At 41.2% G+C, this 19,419-nt stretch overlaps 1 protein-coding gene across 1 annotated transcript; it reads left to right on the top strand.

The window, feature by feature from the left end:
- Positions 1-8,678: 8,678 nt before the first annotated feature.
- Positions 8,679-19,205, top strand: LOC133619057 (transmembrane 6 superfamily member 2-like). Its single transcript, XM_061979922.1, has 10 exons — positions 8,679-8,882; positions 11,128-11,231; positions 11,295-11,392; positions 11,461-11,564; positions 11,628-11,710; positions 15,248-15,372; positions 15,915-16,016; positions 16,224-16,316; positions 18,564-18,683; positions 18,749-19,205. The coding sequence occupies exons 1-10, from the start codon at positions 8,791-8,793 to the stop codon at positions 18,956-18,958; spliced, it is 1,131 nt and encodes a 376-aa protein (XP_061835906.1). The 5' UTR covers positions 8,679-8,790; the 3' UTR covers positions 18,959-19,205.
- Positions 19,206-19,419: the final 214 nt, after the last annotated feature.

Below are 19,419 nucleotides of genomic sequence, written 5' to 3'. Positions count from 1 at the left end.
TTGTTGAGAATGCATTTATGTATTTATCATAGCATTTATTAGTTTTAAAATTCACAATTGGGGATTCAAACTGTAAAACAACACCAATGTGCAAAGGTATTTATCAATATATATATTTTGTAGACAACCATTTAGCCATTGAAACAGTGTAATCAATTGTAAGGAACAACCTTGTTTACTTTTTGATACGTGCATTTGTCATTATGATGTGACTTTTCAGTGTTATATTAATTCTTAGACTTTAGAATTGAGGATTAAAATAGAATAATATTAGCAACAAAATATTTTTTAAAGATGAATTAAATATGGTTGACGTGATATTAGGGATAACATTTATTGTTGTTAGCGTTCATTATAGGTTTTTTTTTCATTCTCAATGAAGGAATAAATACAGTATAACAAATTTCAAATAAACTTCATACATATTTGATCCATTCATACCTAACACCAAAAGCATATGGATGTATTTATTTACTATATTTAATTATGTATTTAGAATTTAAAATGTTCATTAAACAAGTTAACTAACTGCAGATATATAACTTTAAAAAAATATAATAATAATACAAATAAATATTTAATTGTATAAAACATGGTGTTCAAATGTTCGTTATAGTAAGGAGCAATATCAAATATTAAAATTTTGATTTATCAATGTATTATTATTTTCAGAATTTATAACTGAGGAGTCAAACCATAAAGCAAAATAACATTGGCGACAAAATGAAAATAAAAAAATAAATACATCTGATTAACTTATATGATATTCAAAATGTTAATAATAATATAAATAATAATAATAATGATGGTTATTTTTTCTATAAAAATATTGTTTAAGAAGTTTCCCTTAGAAATTAGATCAATATAATGAAATTAAGAAATAAATGGAAACATAATACATACAGTATATGATCCAAATGTCAGTGACATCAAAAGTATATTGATGTATTTATCTAATACTGTATCATTCTTAGTTGTTCATATGAAATTGAAGTTGCTATTAAAACAATAAAAAAAATTCATGTAAAATAAAAAAATCAAAGAAATGTTTTTAATTAAAATTAATTTTATTTAAATTTAAATAAAATAATTTAACTGTATATAATTGTATTGTATTGTATTTAATGTCATTACATTGTATTTCATTTAAAATAAAATAAAATGGCTATGATTTCAAATGTAATCGGTCTTACCTGGCGATCACCACGTGTTCTTTTCAGCTCTTTCCTTTGACTTGAGAATAATAAAGGGGCGTCTAAACGAGTGGGTGTCAGGTGCATCTGAAACGGAGCAGAAACAAGGGAAGAAGGTCAAAAGGTGACAACCTCTGTGACATTCCACCATGAACACTAACGCACCATCCTTGTTTTTCTCTAACAAAACAAAAAGCTACAGGAGGACATCGTGCAGACCAGACGTCCTCCTACTTGGGCAGCGTTTTCTTCTCTTTCTGCTGCGGCATGTTAATTTGGACAAAGCGAGACATGACAAACTGCCACTCGATGATGACAAGGGCCACGTTGGCAAAGAGGATGCACCAGGCGACCGGGTGGTAGTAGTCGTCAGTCATGTTGAGCAGGATGGGAAAAAATAAACGCCTCCGTGGAGGAGGGTTGGTGCTGCTGTGTCGGGGCTAATCCTCCACGGGATTTTGATTGACGCCCATCAGCTGCTGTAAGCTGAGTCAGCAAACCAAAATCTGTTGTTTTGTTCTTCGCTAAGAGCAAATATGCGAGGACACACCTGATATTAAGGGAATGCGGTGTACCAATACATATTTCAAAGTAAGAACTCACCTGTTCGATAGCCTCCTTCGTCTTCCCTCCCCACCTGCACATGCAACAGGAGCGTCCTCCAGAAGACTACAAGCTGACTATATGAGAAGGTGATGCTGCCTCCTCAGGCGGGGGTGACCACCTGCTTGGGCTTGTCCTCCGGCTCCATCGCCCACCTGAAGTAGGTGTCCCCCAGAAGGAAGGCCCAGTAGACCACAGTTAGCGAGGTGTTCACCGTCACGATGCCGATGACTAGAGGATGCAGCATGGTGCTGTAGACCAAACTTGAGGATAGTGTGTGTGTGTGCAGTGCAGGTCAAGGCTGGTCTGTCCCGTCTCTTCTACTCGGACACTCCTCTCCACTCTCACCGTGGCCTCTAATCCTCTTCAGAAGCTTTGTTGCACAAGATAAAGTTGCATCAGAAGAGGGAATGATGATCCACAAGACGTCGCATAAGGCGTCTATTCCTCATCCCACTTTGTTTTGCTAGTGAATAGAGAAAAATCAACCACCTTTTGAACTCTGGTAGTCTGATTAGGAATCTAATGAGCAATAGAGATATGTCCGACGAGGGAAATGTTAATCTCGTAGCAAACACGACAGATGGCTCCTGAGGAAGAACATGCAGAGGCCTTGGCAACTAAATCTATAAATAAAATGTTCATGCATCCATTTATTTTCTGTAACACTCGTCTTTTTTAGGTGTCACAGCAGTGGTGTGCCGTCAGGGCCAGCAAGGCCTTCTCTGCTGACCTAACATAACCAGAAATCATGATTACAATTAGAGATGTCCGATGATGGCTTTTTTGCCGATATCGATATTCCGATATTGTCCAACTCTTAATTACCGATTCCGATATCAACCGATACCGATATATACAGTCGTGGAATTAACACATTATTATGCCTATTTTGTTGTGATGCCCCGCTGGATGCATTAAACAATGTAACAAGGTTTTCCAAAATAAATCAACCCAAGTTATGGAAAAAAAATGCCAACATGGCACGGCCATATTTATTATTGAAGTCACAAAGTGCATTATTTTTTTTAACATGCCTCAAAACAGCAGCTTGGAATTTGGGACATGCTCTCCCTGAGAGAGAATGAGGAGGTTGAGGTGGGCGGGGTTGCGAGAGGGGGGTAGGGGGTAGCGGGGGTGTATATTGTAGCATCCCGGAAGAGTTAGTGCTGCAAGGGGTTCTGGGTATTTGTTCTGTTGAGTTTATGTTGTGTTACGGTGCGGATGTTCTCCCGAAATGTGTTTGTCATTCTTGTTTGGTGTGGGTTCACAGTGTGGCGCATATTTGTAACAGTGTTAAAGTTGTTTATACGGCCACCCTCAGTGTGACCTGTATGGCTGTTGACCAAGTATGCTTACATTCACTTGTGTGTGTGAAAAGCCGTAGCTTTTATGTGACTGGGCCTGCACGCAAAGGAAGTGCCTTTAAGGTTTATTGGCACTCTGTACTTCTCCCTACGTCCGTGTACCACTACGTACAGCGGCATTTTAAAAAGTCATACATTTTACTTTTTGAAACCAATACCGATAATTTCCGATATTACATTTTAAAGCATTTATCGGCCGATAATATCGGCAGTCCGATATTATTGGACATCCCTAATTATAATTAAAGATAAAAGTAATTTTTAATGTACTTTCCCCAAATGTCTCAAAGTATTCATATTCTCTTCATGTCATATTATGCTCTTTCCAGTGCTGTTGTTTTAGGTTAGAGTTTTTATCCAATCAGAATTCAGCTAGCTTGTGTTGCCATGCTGTACGAAATCTGCCCCGGGGCCTTCAGATCACAATGTCCGTGCACTGTAAGTGAACGGACACATACAGTTGATAAATAATTGCAATAGCCAATCGGATCACGAGTTGTTGTCAGTAAGGCCTTCTAGCTGGCCTCATGTTGAACGTGACATTTACGTGTCCTCTGATTGGATACTCACCGGGACCGTTAGCGGATGAATTTGAGAACACATACAGTTGATAGACAGTTGCGATAGCCAATCAGATCACAAGTTGATGACCGTAGCCTATCTCGGTAGCCTGATGTTAACGAGACTGTGATTGGATACTCACTTGTCATTCCAAAGGGAGTATCCAATCACAAGTTGCAATTTAGCAGGAAGCAGGAAGTGAAGTCTGGAGCAGAAAATATTTAAAGTGCATCAATTTGTCTGAAATTTTAAAAATAAAAACTAAATATTTTTTGACCGACTTGAACCATTTCATTAAAAAAAATGTATTATACATATTATTAACACATTTACTTAACCTACCAAACGAAAATTAGTAAAACAATTTGTGCTGATCTTTTATTATTTATTTAATGAAAATGAGGTCACGTTTAGTAAAATCGCTTTTGGAAACTCGAAGCATAGTACTGCATGATACTGATAAAGCATGCTCCCCGGTGTTACTCCCTCCGAGGTCTTAATGAAGGCTCAAGTCCTTCGTTTTGCTCACAGACATTTATTTTAGCCACGTCTTCGTCACGTTATCAACCATGCCAAATATAATGCCGTCAGAACTAACAAAATAAGCAAACAGAACTTACAACTAGCTAGTCTGACATCCAAAAAAGAAACACATTGATTTCACATACATATCAGAAAGTAATCATACCTCATTGTCCTCACAAACTCCAATAAAGTTTATTTTCAATCCGAGACTCCATTAACGTCTTCCACATCAAACACATGCTGCTTCTTCAATTCCGTCACATATTAATTGTCCCCCCAACAACGTGACCAATTCGGAACAAAAAATATATTCCCCCCTCAATTTACATGGGTTTGTAATAAAAATAAACTTGCATGAATTAACCCAAGGAAATACAATTTTAATCACATTATGTGTACAACATGAACTTATATTTCAATCAATCAATCAATCAATCTTTATTTATATAGCCCTAAATCACAAGTGTCTCAAAGGGCTGCACAAGCCACAACGACATCCTCGGTACAAAGCCCACATACGGGCAAGGAAAAACTCACCCCAGTGGGACGTCGATGTGAATGACTATGAGAAACCTTGGAGAGGACCGCATATGTGGGTAACCCCCCCCCTCTAGGGGAGACCGAAAGCAATGGATGTCGAGTGGGTCTGACATAATATTGTGAGAGTCCAGTCCATAGTGGATCCAACATAATAGTAAGAGTCCAGTCCATAGTGGGGCCAGCAGGACACCATCCCGAGCGGAGACGGGTCAGCAGCGCAGAGATGTTCCCTGCCGATGCACAGGCGAGCGGTCCACCCCGGGTCCCGACTCTGGACAGCCAGCACTTCATCCATGGCCACCGGACCTGTGCCCCCCCCCCCCTCAAGGAAAAGGGGAGCAGGGAGAAAAGAAAAGAAACGGCAGATCAACTGGTCTAACAGGGGGGCTATTTAAAGGCTAGAGTATACAAATGAGTTTTAAGATGGGACTTAAATGCTTCTACTGAGGTAGCATCTCTAATTGTTACCGGGAGGGCATTCCATAGTACTGGAGCCCGAATAGAAAACGCTCTATAGCCCGCAGCCTTTTTTTGGGCTCTGGGAATCACTAATAAGCCAGAGTTCTTTGAACGCAGATTTCTTGCCGGGACATATGGTACAATGCAATCGACAAGATAGGATGGAGCTAGACCGTGTAGTATTTTATACGTAAGTAGTAAAACCTTAAAGTCACATCTTAAGTGCACAGGAAGCCAGTGCAGGTGAGCCAGTATAGGCGTAATATGATCAAACTTTCTTGTTCTTGTCAAAAGTCTAGCAGCCGCATTTTGTACCAACTGTAATTTTTTAATGCTAGACATAGGGAGCCCCGAAAATAATACGTTACAGTAATCGAGACGAGACGTAACGAACGCATGAATAATGATCTCAGCGTCGCTAGTGGATAAAATAGAACGAATTTTAGCGATATTACGGAGATGAAAGAAGGCCGTTTTAGTAACACTCTTAATGTGTGACTCAAACGAGAGAGTTGGGTCGAAGATAATACCCAGATTCTTTACTGATTCGCCTTGTGTAATTGTTTGGTTGTCAAATGTTAAGGTGGTATTATTAAATAAATGTCGGTGTTTAGCAGGACCGATAATCAGCATTTCCGTTTTCTTGGCATTGAGTTGCAAGAAGTTAGCGGACATCCATTGTTTAATTTCATTAAGACACGCCTCCAGCTGACTACAATCCGGCGTGTTGGTCAGCTTTAGGGGCATGTAGAGTTGGGTGTCATCAGCATAACAATGAAAGCTAACACCGTATTTGCGTATGATGTCGCCTAGCGGCAGCATGTAAATACTAAAGAGTGCAGGGCCAAGAACCGAACCCTGAGGAACTCCGCACGTTACCTTAACATAGTCCGAGGTCACATTATTATGGGAGACGCATTGCATCCTGTCAGTAAGATAAGAGTTAAACCACGACAAAGCTAAGTCTGACATACCAATACGTGTTTTGATACGCTCTAATAAAATATTATGATCGACGGTATCGAAAGCAGCGCTAAGATCAAGAAGCAGCAACATAGATGACGCATCAGAATCCATCGTTAGCAGTAGATCATTAGTCATTTTTGCGAGGGCTGTCTCCGTAGAGTGATTTGCCCTGAAACCGGATTGAAAAGGTTCACAGAGATTGTTAGACACTAAGTGTTCATTTAGCTGCCGTGCGACAATTTTTTCGAGGATTTTCAAAATAAAGGGAAGGTGGGACAACGGTCGGTAGTTTACCATGAGGTCAGGATCAAGGTTAGGTCTTTTGAGCAGAGGATGAATAGCCGCTTTCTTGAATGCTAGGGGAACAGTGCCAGAGGAAAGTGATAAGTTTATAATATTTAGCACTGATGGACCTAATAATACAAAAAGCTCCTTGCATATAATATAATGCATTTATGCATTATATTTATTTATTCTCACCAACTATGAAATTATATTTAAAATATACATGTTGCTGGGAATGTTGTCTGTCTATCTATGTTGGCCATATGGCGACTTGTCCGGGGTGTACCCCACCTTCCGCCCGAATGCAGCTGAGATAGGCTCCAGCATCTCCCACGACCCCGAAAGGGACAAAGCGGTAGAAAATGGATGGATGGATGTTGCTTCTGTCAGCAGCTACACACAGGGTTACATGAGCCACCCTGACATAACACAACCCCCTCCCAGGGGGGGCCCGCGCCCCACTACTGCTCTAAAGTATTCCGACTTAAGTAACATTTTTGGCTTGTCTACCTACCTCTGCCTGCAAGTGATAATAAATAATAATACAATACAATTATACAACATTGTTTAATATAACATTCACTACTAGAGATGTCCGATTAAAATGTAATATCGGAAATGATCGGTATCGGTTTTTTATTATTATCGGTATTGGTTTAAAAAAAAAACATTTTTAAAATGTTTTATTAAATCAACATAAAAAACACAAGATACACTTACAATTAGTGCACCAACCCAAAAAACCTTCCTCCCTCATTCACACTCATTCACACAAAATGGTTGTTAATTCTTTCTGTTATTAATATTCTGGTTCCTACATTATATATAAATAAATAAATAAATGGGTTGTACTTGTATAGCGCTTTTCTACCTTCAAGGTACTCAAAGCGCTTTGACACTACTTCCACATTCACCCATTCACACACACATTCACACACTGATGGAGGGAGCTGCCATGCAAGGCGCTAACCAGCACCCATCAGGAGCAAGGGTGAAGTGTCTTGCTCAGGACACAACGGACATGACGAGGTTGGTACTCGGTGGGGATTGAACCAGGGACCCTCGGGTCGCGCACGGCCATTCTTCCACTGCGCCACGCCGTCAATATATATCAATACAGTCTGCAAGGGATACAGTCAGTTTTTATATTGTTTTACTTTCTTTTTTTATTCAAGAAAATGTTTTTAATTTATTCATCTTATTTTATTTTATTTTTTATTTTTTTAAAGTACCTTATCTTCACCATACCTGGTTGTCCAAATTAGGCATAATAATGTGTTAATTCCACGACTATATATATTGGTTGATATCGGTATCGGTTGATATTGGTATCGGTAACTAAAGAGTTGGACATATTCAGAATATCGGATATTGGCAAAAAGCCATTATCGGACATCCCTATTCACTACTTTAAATAAAGATAATTTATCTTGATCAGGGACCGTGGTAAAAAGTACCAGTTTATACGCAGATCATGCACTGTGTGATCCGTGGTGGGCCCTATTTAGTGTGAAGAAGCGAATGTAAAATGTCAATTAATGAATGACATATTTCGTACGAAATTTTATCACAATCCCAGCCGCTTCCTGCTCCGTCAATGTTAGGAATATAATGGCAGATTTCCCCACATTTTCCCACTGGCTCCCTTGGCGCACATTGTCAGTGTTTTCCTTGGAACGCAGTCGCACTGGATCGACTCTTAGTTCGAGTCATGCGAGGGAGGGTTTAATGATGTAATGTTGCACTAAAAACGGAATAGTGAAACATTTAATAACCATGATTTTTTTTTTGGGAGTGCAAACATGCATCAAATTAAATTCAAATTTGATTTAAAAAATGTTTACCATAAAAATAGCCTGTGTTTGAAATTTAAAGAAAAAAAAAAACGCTATTAGGTGAAATGTCCACAGGATGGCAGTGTAGGCATATGTTCACATTAGTGCAATAAGCCTTTGCATAATTGAATGGTCTGAGGTTGTTGAAAGAGGATGAAAAACATTTAGAATAATACATTTAATATAAAAAAAAGTGGTATCTTGGTGGCATTATAATAATCAATACACTCCTCCATGGACACGTCATCAAGTATTACTGAGCCAAAGAGTTGGACTTTGACAGCAGCTGTAAAGGTGGCAACGTGTTGAGTGACCCCTGATCAAATCATCCTGTGCAACACTGCAGGGCCCTGCCTGCACAGAGCATGTGTCCTTCCACCGCTGCACGACTTTATATTTTGCGTGTGGACTTCTGGGTGTTTTCAAACAGCAAGAGGGACAGCTAAAGGGTGGACCATGAGACTGCCCGTGGAAGTGTGCGTGTTCCTCATCGCCCTGCAGGCTCCTGCTGTTTTGTACACCCTGAACAACATCCCTGCTCTTCAGGAGTAAGTCTGTTTACACTCATGTGGTTTCTCTCTCCATTCTAACACATATATGTTGTCACTTAGCTTTTAGGGAGTTGCTGGGTGAATATTTAGACCAGGGGTGCCCATTACGTCGATGGCGGAGGGTGTGTCAGTCGACCGCCAGCCAGTAGACCTAAAAATTAGCGATCATCAATCTTCACCAAGGCGTCACTTTCGTCACTTGATTGGCATTCACGGCACCCGAGGGTCTTGTGAGATGACGCTGGCTGCTGTCAGATCATTACTAAGAAAAAATGACCGACAGGAAGGCGAGAAACACTTTTTATTTCAACAGACTCTCGCGCCGTACCTGCCGACAAAACTCTAAAGATCGACTGCACAGTTCCTGTCTTCACAATAAAAGCTCTGCTTTATCCTGCCTGTGCTAACAAAATAAGAGTCTCATAAAGCTGGCGTGCACAAGCTAGCAATGTATTTATTGTAAAGTGTATAAAAATTAGTATGGAAGCTGGACAAATAAGATGGCATAAAAGCAAGCACTTTCATGTGGTATTGGACAGAAAGGAGGACTTTTTTTCTCCTCCATTTGAAAATGTGGACGTTGTCATCACTACTGTCTGATTCCAATCAATGCAAGTCATCAGAATCAGGTAATACACCAACTTATATTATTGTCTTCATGAAAGAAAGGAATCTTAATGTGTTAAACATGCTTGTATTAAACACCTTGAGGATGGCTACCAAAAGCGCCTTATTGCAGTGAAACTTGCCAAGGGACATGTAAGCAAATATTAACATTGCTGTATGTATACTTTTGACCCAGCAGATTTGGTCACATTTTCAGAAGACCCATAATAAATTCATAAAAGAACCAAACTTCATGAATGTTTTTTGTGACCAACAAGTATGTGCTCCAATCACTCTATTACAAAAAAATAAGAGTTGTAGAAATTCTTGGAAACTCAAGACAGCCATGACATTATGTTCTTTACAAGTGTATGTAAACTTTTGACCACGACTTTATATATATACTGTATATGTGTTTGTGTGTAAAGCTCATACCAGCATTCTTCCCTGCTTGGCACTCAACATCAAGGGTTGGAATTGGGGGTTAAATCACCAAAAATTATTCCCGGGCGCGGAGCCGCTGCTGCCCACTGCTCCCCTCACCTCCTAGGGGGTGAAGAAGAGGATGGGTCAAATGCAGAGGACAAATTTCACCACACCTAGTGTGTGTGTGACAATCATTGCAACTTAAACTTAACTTTAACTTTACACAAACAAACTGTAGCACACAAAAAGCACATTTAATTAAAAAAACGTTATTATGGTCTTACCTTTACTTATAAGTGCGGGAACAGTGGTGTTCGTGTTGGAGGAGTTGTGAATGAATGAAATATGAAATCCGTGCTGCAGTCTGCAGGTGTACCTAATGTTGTGTCCCTGCAGTCTTTCACGGCACCTCCGGCGCGAGCATTGTTGTTATTGCACTTTTTGGCTTCTTGTTAAGTGACTTTTTTTGGGTGGATTCGGTCTTGCACGTGGAGGGTTTGGGTGTGGGCTTTGGTTGGTGTGGCGCTCCCGTCGGGGGGTGCATTCTGCGGCGAGGTGCATTAACCGGCACCAGGAGGCGGGATTACTGCGAGCCTCACACAGTGCGTCTTCGCAGCAGTTTTATGATTGCTCAGCACAAGAAATACTTTACACACATACAGTTGTTGACAAAATACACTGTACATTATATACCTCAGCTAACTAAACTATGTAAATGTATAATATAATTCATATAGCAATACGGTCTCACTGCACAGCAGGCCAGCAGTTAGCCGAGTCATTGCGCAATCCATGGTCAGGCACAACTGAGTGACGTGCCTCAACTGGCTGCTGATCACCGCACCGTCTCTTCTCAGTATTTGAACGGCAAATGTGAAAATTCAGCGATTTTGAATAAAAATAATCTAAAACTGGTGAAGTTAAATGGAAAATAACTTTATAGTATAATCACTGGATACATATAACAATTTAATTAGTTTTTTTTCTTTTTACATTTTTTTTCTTTCCATGATGGCAGGTGAGGCCCTGTATATATATATATATATATATATATATATATATATATATATATATATATATATATACATATATATATATATATACATATATACGAGTATATGTGTGTGTGTGTGTGTGTGTGTGTTTGTGTGTGTGAGTGAGTGAGTTGCAGTTGTGATATTTGTGTTTTCTTTACAATGTATTCCTGCAGGTCTTTGCCCATCCTGGGACTGGGAGCAGTCGTCCTGGGAACTGTTCTCCTCCTCATCCTCCTCACTGTACGACATAAACAGACCGTGGATCCTTTATTTTATGGTAAAGTCACATTATTATCAAATAAAATATGTTAATTTTCTAAAGTTGTGTTGCTTTTTCCAGTGTTTGCAGAGTTTTCCTTCACTTGCCTGGTGGGCCTGACTAATGCACTGGAGCAAGATGGCTTCATCTCAGGCTTCATGCACTTCTACATCAAGATGGTGAGCTTTGATGAAGCCCCTCAAAGAGATGTTGGGTCTAAAGGGACAATATGTCGCCGTGTCCTCAGGGTGAGCCTCATCTGAGTACCGCCTATGGCGTGATGATGTCATACTGGGAAGGCGTGGTTCACTTGGTCCTCTTCCTCATCGTGGTCCACCGCATGTTCACAGGGTAAACACCACAAACGTGAGCAGTCTGCTGGTGTTACTGGAGGTCTTATCAAGTCTCTTGCAGGAAGTCCTACCGCGGTCTGGCTCTGCTGTGGGCGGGGTCCTCCATCACCCACCAACTTGTTCACGTCCTAGGAGTGGTGATAGGTGAGTACGGCTTCCTGGGATTCTACTGGTGACCGTCACCTCAGTCATGGGAAACTCCATTCCTCTCACAGATTCGAGTCCTTATGAGTCAGTCAAGGAATTCACTTAAGTCGCTCATCACAAAGCAACAAGTTCTTCGTGGAGTACCCAGAACTTAAAAGTCGAGTCTTGTTCAAACCTGTCAGTCAGTGAAACTGGTGTCTTTTTCCAGCACCTGTGACTAAGTGAAACTTGAGTCTTCATCTAACACATGTGAGTCACTGAAACTTGAGTCTTCGTCAAACCCCTTGAGTCAGTGAAACGTGAGTCTTCATCGAGCACATGTGACTCATTTTAACTTGAGTCTCCATCAAGCACTCGTGAGTCTTGGAAACGTGAGTGTTTTTCAACCCGTGACTCAGTGAAACTCAAATCTTCATCTAGCACAAGTGAGTCAGCGAAACCCGAGTCTTTGTCAAACAACTTGAGTCAGTGAAACGTGAGTCTTCATCGAGCACATTCGACTCATCGTAACTTGAGTCTTGGTCAACCCTGGCGTCAGTGAAATTTGAGTCTCCATCAAGCACTCGTGAGTCACGGAAACTCGAGTGTTTTTCAACCCGTGATTCAGTGAAACTCAAATCTTTATCTAGCACAGGTGAGTCAGCGAATACCGAGTCTTTGTCAAACTTGTGAGTCAGTGAAATTTTAGTCTTTATAGAACACCTGTGACCCAGTAAAACTTGGGTCTTCATCCAACACCTGTGAGTCCCCGAAACTCGAGTCTTTGTCAAACCCGTGAGTCAGTGAAACGTGAGTCTTCATCGAGCACATTCGACTCATCGTAACTTGAGTCTTGGTCACCCCGGCGTCAGTGAAATTTGAGTCTCCATCAAGCACTCGTGAGTCACGGAAACTCGAGTGTTTTTCAACCCGTGATTCAGTGAAACTCAAATCTTTATCTAGCACAGGTGAGTCAGCGAATCCCTAGTCTTTGTCAAACTTGTGAGTCAGTGAAATTTTAGTCTTTATAGAACACCTGTGACCCAGTAAAACTTGGGTCTTCATCCAACACCTGTCAGTCACCGAAACTCGAGTCTTCGTCAAACCCGTGAGTCAGTGAAACTCAAGTCTTCATAGAGCACACGTGACTCAGTGTAACATGAGTCTTTATCTAACATCGGTAGTGAGTCAGTGAAACTCAGGTCCTCGTCAACCCTGGGGGTCAGTGAAACTTGAGTCTTCATCAAGCACTCGTGAGTCACGGAAACTCGAGTGTTTGTCAACCTGTGACTCAGTAAAACTCAAGTCATCATCTCGCGCCTGCGAGTCTTCTTCAAACCTGTGAGTCAGTGAAACTTGAGTCTTCATGTAACATCTGCAAGTCACCGAAACCCGCGTCTTTGTCAAAACCCGTGAGTGGATGAAACTCAAAAACATTGTCAACCTGTGACTCGCAGAAACTTGAGTCTTTATCTGCTGTAGCATCCGTGAGTCGTTTAAAGTTGGGTCTTCCTCCTTGAACAAAAAGCCCTGATTGAGTGATTAAAACTTGCAGTCTGAGCAAGGGAATCGTTAGTTTGCTGGGGCAGGAAGAGGAAGGAGAACTGATCATTCATTCATGACATCACGAACTTCAGAGGCTGCAATATGACAACTGCGGATCAGAGTGCGACACTGGCAGAGGAGCTTAACTGTTTCTTTGCCCGTTTCGAAACCCCCCAGCGACACTCATCTGCTCCAGCCCTGCCCCCGCCCCCACCGGGCTCCGGCGCCACTCCACTCACTGTACAGGAGCACAGTGTCAGACGAGTGCTCCTGGCTGTGAACCCCAGGAAGGCTACCGGACCAGACGGAGTACCTGGAAAGGTGCTCAGGACGTGCGCCCACCAGCTCGCTCCCCCCCTCACCAGGATCTTCAACCTCTCCCTGGCTCAGGCAGTCATCCCATCCTGCCTGAAGTCATCTACAATAATCCCGGTGCCGAAAAAGTCTCCCATCACCAGCCTGAATGATTACCGACCAGTGGCCCTCACTCCGGTAATCATGAAGTGCTTCGAGCGACTTGCTCTCCAGCACATCAAGGACCATATCCCTCCAGACTTCGACCCCCACCAGTTCGCATACCGGGCGAACAGGTCCACAGAGGACGCCATCGCTGTTGCTCTCCACTCTGCTCTGAACCACCTGGAGCAGCAGCAGAGCTACGTCCGGATGCTCTCTGTGGACTATAGCTCTGCCTTCAATACAATAATCCCGGACACACTCTGCAATAAACTGGACACTCTTGGCCTCCCCCCTCTCACAAACGCCTGGATAAGGGACTTCCTAACGGACCGACCCCAGAATGTGAGACTTGGCCCGCACCTCTCATCCTCCCGCACGCTGAGCATCGGCTCCCCACAGGGCTGTGTGCTGAGCCCCCTCCTCTACTGCCTTTACACCCATGACTGCAGTCCGGCCCACAGTGACAACCTTACCGTCAAGTTTGCCGACGATACCACAGTGGTCGGGCTCATCTCCAGGGGTGACGAGGCTGCCTACAGAGAGGAGGTCCTGAAGCTGACGGCCTGGTCTTCGGAGAACAACCTCGCTCTCAACACCAGCAAGACCAGAGAGATCATCGTCGACTTCAGGAGGAGCAGCACCGACCCTGCCCCCCTCTACATCAACGGCGAGCGTGTAGAGAGGGTCCACACCTTCAGGTACCTTGGAGTCCACATCTCTAATGACTTCTCCTGGACAGTCAACACCACATCAATCATCAAGAAGGCTCAGCAGCGGCTACACTTCCTTAGAGTCCTCGGGAAGTACAACCTGAAGCCTGACCTGCTGCTGACCTTCTACCGCTCGTCCATCGAGAGCCTGCTGACCTACTGTATTACGGTATGGTACGGCAGCTGCACTGCAGCAGACAGGGAGAGGCTGCAAAGAGTGGTCAAGACGGCTCAGAAGATCATCGGCCGCCCTCTCCCCTCTCTGACGGACATCTACACCTCCCGCTGCCTCAACAGAGCCAGTGCCATCATCAAAGACAGCACCCACCCTGGCTCTGACCTGTTCCACCTGCTGCCCTCTGGGAAGCGCTACAGGTGCATTAAAACCAAAACAAACAGGCTAAAGAACAGCTTCTTCCCCAGGGCCATAACCATCCTGAACGGACTGCCCCATTGTCCCTCATAACTGCCTTCTCTTCGGTGCAATAACCCATTCCACCAACCACCCTGTTTTTGTTTTGTTTTTTCATGTATATATTCATTTCACACCATATTCATTGCACTTCTACATTTTTTAAATTTATATATATTTGCACATTGTTTTTCTAGCATGCACACATCGCACTGTATGGAATGGCCTCAATCTCGTTACCTTGCGTAATGACAATAAAGCTGATTCTGATTCTGATTCTGATTCTGATTCTGATCATCAGATGTTTCTTGGCTCATTCAAATGCAGTCAGTCCTTTTTGTCCAACATGTCTTGTCTTCCAGATGTGTTCCACACAAAATTGTCCTATCATAAGTGCATATTTATAACACATTCTGATACTTTTTTAAGGTAAATATGGATCCAATATTCGTCCGGCATTTTGGCGAAATGCACCGTTCTTCGTTGCACCGTTCTGGGCAGCTTCCGTCCTTTTTGGCAGATCGAGAGACACGCCCATCATCCCAGCAGATAAGGTAATGTGGTAATATGTTCTTATATGATTGTGAACTAGCATGTTTTTATATTTGGTCACAGAATCTGTTAGGGGATTATTCTATGAAGGAAATATGCCCTTAGATAGCTTCGGGTGCAGATTACCATCACAGCTCATCCAGAGAGTGGTGGCTATTGCCCCCAGGACAAATGGAATCGTAAAAAGAATGCAGGCTTGGATTTTAGGAGTGGTTATAAACACATTAGCGACATCTGGTAGAAGCCCCCACAGGTAGGAGTAGAGGTCAGGGGTCAGAGGACACCTGTCTCAAACTGAGCAGAGGAATAAGGTCAGGAAATAGATTGACTGGCCAAACAACAAACTGGACTACGAAGAGTGGGGGTCTTCGTGTAAGGGGTATTTAGGGACAGTGGTCCGAGAAGACAGCAGGAGAGTAATCAGGCCCACACGCTTCCTCCTGGAAGCTGCAGTCTGAGGCTCGCTGAAACAAATAAAGCTTTTTTGTTCGACGATTCCTGGTTGAGGATGATGTTGATGATATTTTCAAATCTTCTTGACTAGATTGCAGCAGAGCAAAGGAAAAGTCTGCTGTCTCGACCTATTGACCTGCAGCTGTTGGTGTTGCTACTCGGAGTCGCTGCCTTCTCTCTATTTCGAGGCTTTGTGAGTTTTTTTTTGATTGAAACTTTTATTAGTAGATTGCACAGTTCAGTATATATTCCGTACAATTGACCACTAAATGGTAACACCCGAATAAGTTTTTCAACTTGTTTAAGTCGGGGTCCACGTAATCATTTCATGGTATATCATGTGTATATCAACCTTATTTTTATACTTCCATGGAAAATATCGACGGTTGTCGTCCTTCAGGTAGTGCTGGACTGTCCTCTGGACTCCTGCTTCACCTACATTTATCAGTATGAACCTTACCTCAAAGACCCGGTCGCCTTCCCCAAGGTCACGGTGAGCAAGAATAGACACGTTCCACTTTTTCTTTGGCTTTTTGTCTACAACGTTTCTGGCGGCAGAACTTTTTAATTGCTTGTTTGCACATATTTGAGTCTTTATGTCGAATACAAACTCACCAAGCAGCTGTCAAGTTTAAATTAACTGTCCTAGATGAGCTTGACAGGGTCCAACAAAATAATAATAATACAAAAACTGAAGCAATTTTCCCATTAGAAATAATGCAAATCAAATTAGTCTGATCCAAACACCCTTTATATAGACCCATTTTTATCAAGGATAATTATATTTTTGTATGCAGGAAACAATGCACAAATAAATATGATGAATTAAATGGACACACCATTTTCTACTTTTGACTTGTTTTTTCCCATTTATTTTATTTACAAAAAAATCCCACAGGATGTTAATCTAATGAAGAAAATAAATTAATTAATTTATCAATTTACAAAGCAGTTGAGGAGATATAACAATTCAATACTAAAAAATAAAAAATAAAACTTAATAGCAACAAACAACAGTATCAATAACAATAATAATAATAATGATAACATCAATAATAGTAATAATAATAAAAAGTCATGATCAATAGAGCGTTGATTCACCAGAGCAACTATGGACAGAAAAGGTCATCTTGGGGCGGCATAGCTCTGTTGGTAGAACGGCCGTGCCAGCAACTTGAGGGTTGCAGGTTCGATTCACGCTTCCGCCTTCCTAGTCACTGCCGTTGTGTCCTTGGGCAAGACACTTTACCCACCTGCTCCCAGTGCCACCCACACTGGTTTAAATGTAACTTAGATATTGGGTTTCACGATGTAAAGCGCGTTGAGTCACTAGAGAAAAGCGCTATATAAATATAATTCACTTCACTTCACAATTCTTTACACAGCTGGAACACAAAGTGTTAATGCATGTTTATGGTGAATATGAACACTTTTTCTTTTATATAGAAGTAAAAGTAATACAGTAAAATACTATTGGACTACAATGCATGGATGCAGTAATTTACTGAAAAGTGGAGAATTTGTATGGAAAAAAATTGTAAGTAAATTAGTTCATATATTATTTATATTTACAACAATGAAAAAACTAAAATAATTATTTGTATTTTTTAAAAATGTGTTTAAAATTTAATTATGACTAAAACAGATTAAATAAATAATAATAAAATAAATCAAGGTAATACGTATATTATATATACTGTACGTATGTATATATTCATACACACATATATACAAATATATATATTCATATACACATATCTACAAAAGTGTATATAATATATATATATATGTATTATACATATACAGTACAGGCCAAAAGTTTAGACACACCTTCTCATTCAATGCATTTTCTTTATTTTCATTACTATTTACATTGTAGATTGTCATTGAAGGCTTCAAAATTATGAATGAACACATGTGGAGTTATGTACTTAACAAAAAAAGGTAAAATAACTGAAAACATGTTTTATATTCCGGTTTCTTCAAAATAGCCACCCTTTGCTCTGATTACTGCTTTGCACACTCTTGGCATTCTCACCATGAGCTTCAAGCACACCTGTGAAGTGAAAACCCTTTCAGGTGACTACCTCTTGAAGCTCATGGAGAGAATGCCAAGAGTGTGCAAATCAGTAACCAGAGCAAAGGGTGGCTATTTTGAAGAAACTAGAATATAAAACTTGTTTTCAGTTATTTCACCTTTTTTTTTTAAGTACATAACTCCACATGTGTTCATTCAGTTTTGATGTCTTCCGTGACAATCTACAATGTAAATAGTCATGAAAAGAAAGAAAACACATTGAATGAGAAGGTGTGTCCAAACTTTTGGCCTGTATTGTGTATATACTGTATATATATATATATATATATATATATATATATATATATTACATTCTACTATAATTACTTTATTGAATTAATAACCCCCTGGCACTGTATTGTACTGTTTTTGTACTTGTTTTAATTGCCCTTGATCATAGGTTTTTTTTAGTAAATGTTGAACTTTATAAATATAGGTGTATATAAAATTTTTTATAAAATAAAAAAATAAGTCCTGTAAAAAATAAATAAATACATAAATAAATAAAATAGCTACTTTCAGTCAGGCGTATGCAACACTGTGCTCATAATATTGCAAGTTTATTGTTCAATATTAATCTGCCACCCACACTACACAATATCGAGCCTATAATGTGCAACACTTTTTATCTTTATTTAATTTGTTTGTTTTTTCCCGCTGCAGATGCTGGTCTATTTGTTCTATGCCGTGCCCCTGCTGGCGGTTCTCGCCTACGGCCTAACAACACCAGGCTGCAGCTGGATGCTGGACTGGTCTCTCTTCTTGGCTGGAGCCACATGCCAGGTAAGGTTTTGAACAATTTATGGTGTATTTCTAGCACTCCACGGCTACTCTCTGGTCTCCGGCAGGCCCAGTGGTGCCACACCGGAGCGTCCGTGCACTCCCGCACTCCCTTCACGTACCGAGTCCCGGCAGACAAATTGTGGCCTGTTATCATCCTCAATGTGCTGCTGGCCGCCATTCCGGCTCTGCTGGCTTTGCGCTGCCACACCAACCCTGCTTACTTCATGAAGGCCGTGCCCACAGGACACAGCAGTGACACTAAGAAGGACAACTAAAGGGTTGTCAAGACTAAAGTCTCAGGGAAACCTGAAGGACGGCTGCTTTTTTTTTTGTGAGTGAGTGAGTCACCTTGTGCAGCAAGCACTCCCTGCATGGACTGCTGGACCCTGATAAGAAGTCCCTTCCTGGGGGTGAGGACTGCGAATCTGCTATCTGCCTCAAGGACACCCATGCAAAATTCCACTTTTAGTTGATTGCATCATCACCATCCAGTGCATCGAAATGACTCATTATTCCAACTGTTCTGCTCTTTATACTGAATAATAAAAAGTGAACATTATTACTAAGATGTACTTGGTTGGTTCTCACTGGGTCAACATTATCATTCTTTCAACACTGGTTTGCCCGGGCTTGAACTTTGACCTCCTGATGATGTCCCATATTACTGATAAGAGGTGAACCCTGGATAGACGTGCACTGTCACACTCAACAATCAGTCAGGTGACATAGTTTTTTA

This window comes from Nerophis lumbriciformis, linkage group LG19 (assembly GCF_033978685.3).
Source record: "Nerophis lumbriciformis linkage group LG19, RoL_Nlum_v2.1, whole genome shotgun sequence".
NCBI lineage: Eukaryota > Metazoa > Chordata > Actinopteri > Syngnathiformes > Syngnathidae > Nerophis > Nerophis lumbriciformis.
This window is presented reverse-complemented; position numbering and strand designations above follow the sequence as displayed.

Excerpts from the sequence above, each read along its gene's own strand:
- LOC133619057 (XM_061979922.1), top strand. The coding sequence starts at position 8,791 with ATGAGACTGCCCGTGGAAGTGTGCGTGTTCCTCATCGCCCTGCAGGCT. Across the intron at positions 16,317-18,563 it reads TCGCCTTCCCCAAGGTCACG|ATGCTGGTCTATTTGTTCTA; the intron begins GTGAGCAAGAAT and ends TTCCCGCTGCAG. Across the intron at positions 18,684-18,748 it reads TGGCTGGAGCCACATGCCAG|GCCCAGTGGTGCCACACCGG; the intron begins GTAAGGTTTTGA and ends GGTCTCCGGCAG.